Source organism: Nipponia nippon, unplaced genomic scaffold (assembly GCF_047370975.1).
Source record: "Nipponia nippon isolate SJK-2023a ecotype South Korea unplaced genomic scaffold, ASM4737097v1 scaffold_7, whole genome shotgun sequence".
In the NCBI taxonomy this organism is placed as follows: domain Eukaryota; kingdom Metazoa; phylum Chordata; class Aves; order Pelecaniformes; family Threskiornithidae; genus Nipponia; species Nipponia nippon.
In genome coordinates, this window is record NW_028262391.1 from 33,410,706 (window position 1) to 33,416,705 (window position 6,000).

The 6,000-nt window shown below is 38.1% G+C and overlaps 1 protein-coding gene across 5 annotated transcripts in view; it reads left to right on the forward strand.

Annotated features, from left to right (window-relative positions):
• The window catches only part of CBFB (core-binding factor subunit beta), a 45,220-nt gene extending 39,839 nt beyond the window's left edge, over positions 1–5,381 (forward strand). For all 5 annotated transcript variants that reach the window (XM_087740046.1, XM_087740044.1, XM_087740047.1 and 2 more), the window contains one exon: positions 3,094–5,381. In XM_087740046.1, coding sequence (XP_087596172.1) covers positions 3,094–3,116 — 23 coding nt within the window. In that variant the 3' untranslated portion in view covers positions 3,117–5,381. The remainder of the gene's footprint in view (positions 1–3,093) is intronic.
• The last annotated feature ends 619 nt before the right edge of the window (positions 5,382–6,000 follow it).

Consider the following 6,000-nt stretch of genomic DNA (forward strand, 5'->3'; position numbering starts at 1 on the left):
AATGACTGCTTTCAGTACATTTGAGGGTAATTTGTCATGCCTTTTGCATATCACTTGAAAGGACAAATCTGGTAGTTGTTCAGTAGTGGCTTTTGCAAACTCTACAAGTAGCAGTGAGGTCATGAATAATACGAATTCTTTCATATGTTTTGAAAGAAAAGGCCACTTTAGGCAAAGCATAAATGCAACCATATGCCTGTACCTTGGAGTCTTCACTGAAATTTGACAATAAAATTGCTGTGCATATGATTTGTTTTCTGAAGAAGAAACTCTTGTTTTAGAGCAGTGGTATAGCAGCTATTAACTTGCTGGTTTTTTTCTATTTAAGTGTAAAAATGTTTATCAATTACAAAATTGGTAACTAGATTGGTGTAAGTAAGTTTTTGGTAATTCTTAAAGACAGTGCATGCCTTTGTTTCCTTTAAGAAGAAAGAGGCAGCAGTTAAAACAAGAAGAAATCTTGTTACAGTCTGTTCAATAGGAGAAAGGTATGCGAAGTGGAACTGTTATCCTTTTGTTCATCTTGGTACAACTCTTAAATTAGTGTGGAAGTATCTATTTAGATTTGTTGAACAACCATTTTGTATTAAGAAATATCTTTACAGCACAGTTTAGTTTTCTGTTGAACGAAAAAAAAATGTGCGGGCTTTCCCCCGTTAACTTTTCCACGGTGATCTCCATAGTCAAAGCTGAATGATTTGGCTTTCGGAAACAACATGAAAATCTCCATTAAATGCCATCTCCCAATATTCTGCATCTCTACAAAGAGGGCAGTTTGCAAAAGTTGCTTCAGGGTCTGAAAGGAATACACCCTTCAGCACTTAAAATCTTCGGCGCTCGATGTGATTATGGCTGTTTGTTTTAACGCGATTCCTCAGATGATTACTGAGAAATCTGTGGGTTTGTGCACCAGCAGTGATGTCGGTTGTCATGTTCAGAGTTCTGCGTGTAGGAAAAGCAGGTTGTTTCCTTCAGTCAGAGTACGACCAGTGCCAAACAGAGCAAGATTATCATCTCGCCCCTAAATAGCTGAAGTGCAGCTGGCAACAGTAGTGGATACAGAAGTGTAGTAGGTAGCAATTGCAATATTTAAAATAGTGAGGGTGTTTCCAAAACAATAATGGCAATATGATGACTAAAGAAAGTGCAGGAGGGAATTGTCTTCTCTGGAAACATGCTGATTACTAGAGGGGTTTATTGAATGAGCTCTGTGTGCATCAGAATGGGGTCATTGCACGTGAAAGGAAAAGCTAACACTAAACTGGTATTTAAATAGCGTGAGGAAGCAACAGTTCTCTGTTTGGGTGAAGCTAACCAATTGCACTGGGAGCATAAAATTAGGCAGACGAGAAGAATGGTAGATAAGGGAGGAAGAAGTGAACAGAGAAAGAAAAGTCTAAACTAGAGAAAATGGTGTTGGCAGTACCTGCCAGAGGGTTTGGGAGAGCTGGCAGGCTCTGCTCGCTTGCCGTTTCGGATGGGTGCGAGCCAGCGGCATGCCGTGAGCTGGGGTGACTGCCGCGCTGGCGGGAAGGCTTCCTCTGTGTCTGTAAATGTGACTCAGAAGAGCCCAGGGAACACCTAAGAGCAGCACTCGTGTCGCTGTTAGTCACGGTTTAGTTGAAGTACTCATATCGTTCAGAGTGATCGTGTAAACGTGGTCATTGCTTAAACTGCATATTTCAGTGGTGCAACTGCCTGCATTAAGTCTGTTCCCGCCTCTTTCGACAAAATATGAGAAGCCTTTCAAAGAAGGGAAGCGGTCACTTGTTTTGCATTTTTTGGAGAGTGTTTTTTTGAAGAGCTGAATGTGGCAGGTTATTGCAGCTGGTGAAACTAATGGAGCTCCACCGAATAATGCTTGTGTAGTGATGCCTTCCACCAGCTGAGAATGTGGCCCTGATACTATTTGGGTCGTGTGGTAGTTACAGGCCAAGGTGCCAGCTATTCACTCTGTAAATGTTAAATAAAAGTATCGATACTAAAATGTCTTTAAAAAAAGCTAGCATATATTATATATTCCCAGAATTGAAGTATTGCTTTAAAATTTAAGTATATCAATGTTTTTAAGTTTTACCTGCAGCATTTGTGTGTACTACTTGAAAGCAGCCTGCACGTGTACAGGTAGAGAAAATAGATAGCAATGTCTTTTACTGTGACTGATACTACAATGACTGACCATCATTAATTTCCTCTTTGAAATGCCATCAACTCAAACTGTTTATCAGAATCATTTATATAAAGGAGAACTTATGTTACTTTTTTTTTTAATACAGGGTGCAATCAAGTACCAAAGTTTTCTCAGTTTTGTATTATTGCTAACTTCACAGGTGCACCAAAGAAAAAAAGTATGCTGCAGTAAAACCCCAGCTTTTAAGAAGTGTTAAAATGTGTTGTCAATCTATAGATAAAATTGTGCTAGTGTGTTACCATGTTATAAGTCTCTTTATTCCAGGAAAAGCTAAAATAAATGTTTCCCACATAAAAATACTGAGGGGAGATTTATTTGAAAGTGACGTAACATACTCTGCCATCTTGCATTGTAACCTTTCTCCCCAAAATCTTGATCCTGAAAACATGTACAGAAAAGGTTAACAGAAGGGAATTTCCCAGGAAAGAAAATGTGTTTTGGAAGAAGAGACACAAAATTGTTGCCTAACTATTCGGGAAGTCTCCTGCTGATTGTTAAAGTGATGTTTGAGCCTGGCTGCGGAAGAGCCTCCGAGGCAGTCTGAGTGTGCACGGGCGTGTGTGCACGCTGGCTCCCGAGAGCACCAGCCCTGCCTGCCCCCAGGCTGGGTGGAGAGGCAGCGCCAGTGCTCCGTGCCCCTCCAGAGAGAGGACGGTGCCCGACTGCTGGATCCACTGCCCTCCTCTGAGATTCCTGTTGGTTCTGGGCGATTATTGAATTGAGGGGGAAAGAGAATGATTCTGATATTACGAACTAATTCATTGGTTACTGTTTGAAATGTAAAGTTCCTGCCTTAGAATTGGTTATGGTCTTAGTCATGTGCTTAATACACTTAAGAAATGAACTAAACTGATAACTTCTAAGTCACTTTTTTGACTGTAAATATGTGTTTATTAATGCAGGCAAGAAGACAACAAGACCCTAGTCCTGGATCTAACCTAGGAAGTGGCGATGATCTCAAACTACGTTAATCAACAGCAGCAGGCGTACCATGGGTCTGCACACGTGCATTGCTTCTACTTGGCAAAGGATTTAATAAAAGACCAGAAACTGTGATAACTGGGTATACTATGGTCTGTTTCCTGACCTGCGGCAGTCAAAATCATCTTGAACTGCCATGGTTTGCACTATGTTTATGTTACAATATCTGCATTTCCCATTTTAAGCATGTAGCCAGTGGCAATTTGAAATTTTGTTTTTCTATGCAAACTTATTTTTGTTGGCACTATTTTAGTGAAATGGAAACGTATGCAGCTATAAAACCATTTTTCTCAACTGTAATAAAAATTGTCACTTAAAAATAGGTCAAGATATTACAGATTTAAAACTTCTTTTTTTGTTTTTATTTTTTTTTTGGTCAACTGCTGGAAGCCAATGCATTCCAAGCTTAATTTTTTTAATATGGGCTTTTGGAATTTTGATTGTCCTTACTGTGCTCCTGCTTTGTTTTAGATACGCATTCTTATCTTTCTTTCAGTTTTCTTTTTTTCTAAATTTGCAAGACCTTCTTAAAACTGCTGACATTATTTTGCATTATTTCCAAGCTAAACCCAGTGAATCAGAGCTGTTGGAATCAGTTTTCGAACTTTGTGGGTTTGTAAATGTTACAGTTGCAGTATTCTTTTAACTGCTAACAATTCATTGGTTCCACTTTTTAAATGATAAAATCTTAAAATATATATATTTTCCTGCATTCATGCATTCTGCCCCAGTATCTGTCTTAGATTTTATTCTGTATCAAGTGATTTTGGGTGGTTATTATACCCCTGTATATAGTACTTTACTGAAACTCATCGGAAGTCGCAGGCTGGCTTCTGTTTTATTCAGGGATTTTTTTAAATAGTTCTTAAAAGGGATACTGCAACTCTACAATCAGACTCAACAGCATGTTAAACTGGGAACAAAAGTGATCAGCTGCCAAGGTGATATGTATTAAATCATGTTTAAGATAGCTGCTTTAAGTATATTTTATATCTTAGGCTTTTTGTAAAGTTGTGCTGAATGGTGAAAAGTTGAGGTGAGGTTGTGGGCAGAAAATCTCATACTGTGCATAGGACACTTCTATTAAATCTTATGCAAATTAAGACTACATTGCAGTATATATTGCATTTTCTAACAGGGTAAGATTTGGGATGAGTTAATCTGTGTGAATTATCTTTTTATTTGGGGTGATGGTGAATGGACTTGTTCCAAGTTTTTCATTGCATCCAATATTTGAAGAAAATTGATTGGAAACGTGATGTCATTTGGCTTTGTTAAAATGTGGTGCTTCCTGTACAGCCTGATTAATTAAAATGTCACTTAAGTACCTTTTTAAAAATAGGTGATCTGATTTCAGTATTTTACGAATGATTTTGAAGGTAGAAACTCTGTATGGTTAGAACAGTTAAATCTCTGTTGAATTCTATAATTAGGATAATTACATTCCTTATTAATGGCAAAACAATTGATGCAAAAGAGGTCTTGCAAAAATGTAAGCAGATGTCAATGTGAAGGAGAATCTTTGTATGTTAATAATATGAATATTTAACATTCACTTAAAATGTCAATAACTGTAAACTGTGAGAATGTCATCAAATAGAAATATTTTGATACTTCAATTTAAATATGATTCACCTGAAAGATAACCTTTTTCACTCTGTGGCCACGTATTCTTCTTGCTCTTCTTCCCCCAAAGAAATAATTTTTCTAAAGTGTTTCTGCAGTGAGTTATTTAAGGGACACACGCACGCATACGCACGCATCCCTAGCCTTCGATCTTCTCTGCCGTCTATGTATTTTTGATGGAATAGTCTGAAGATTTATTTTAAAAGGTTTTCCTAACGTTTCAGACAGTGGTTTTAAACCATAAGTACACAGGAAATTATGCTATCAGATATTAACGTTGCTGTCTTTGTGTAAATACTGAACTTTCCCTATCATCATTTAGCATTCTGCTGCTTTCGATATCTTAATGCTGGCATTAAGATCACAAGCCCTTACCCTCTGCTGGTTAGTGCAGACTTTTTAAAGTGCATTTTAAGTTATTGATGCAATTTGATATTTTTCATAATTTCTATTTAAACTGAAGTTGCATCATCTTTCTTGAATTCATCTCCTGTAAGAGTTGCCTTAAGCTACAAGATTGCTTTTGCTACTTTTTGTGTTGTATGTTTAACTTTCATAATAAACTTCTGTGTAGTGAAAACAAGTGGCTGTAAATTTATTTCTGACATCCTGGTCGTCCACGCTGATATATTATGTGTTTCTGGGGTAACTTTCCAACCTGCTGCCAGGGTAAGGCTGCCTTGATGTCGATGGTTAAAGCAATAGTGACATCCAGTGGTCACTTAACTAACCCCAACGCCCCCCGTGTTTAGGGACTGTCCGAGGGGGTATTCATGGCGCGCTCAAAACTTTTAATACAAGGGCATACATTAGAGAAAACGTGGATTTCACTGCCCTAAAACTCTTGCGTTTTTTTTATAACTGATATGTGCTGCTTGCTCTGAAAGCGTACATCTGCTGCAGTAACCCTAAGAAATTCTCTTTTAATCTCGTTGCCTTATAACAGTTGTGCGTGCTTGTAGAAGAGCATTGTTTATGGGCACGTTTTTGTAGCAGCCATGGAACCTTGCGAACTATGCTGCTTTGGACAGGGAGGAAAACAAGGTAGTTTGCACGTTGAAATTGAGGAAATGGAGAAATGTGGTAAAGTGCTGTGGGGAAAATATGAATGTTACGGGCTACACCCGAAAACCGCTTCTGAAGCTGCTAAAATTTTTGGTGGTATAACTTCCAGTATCTCATATGGAATGACAGTGGTGGTT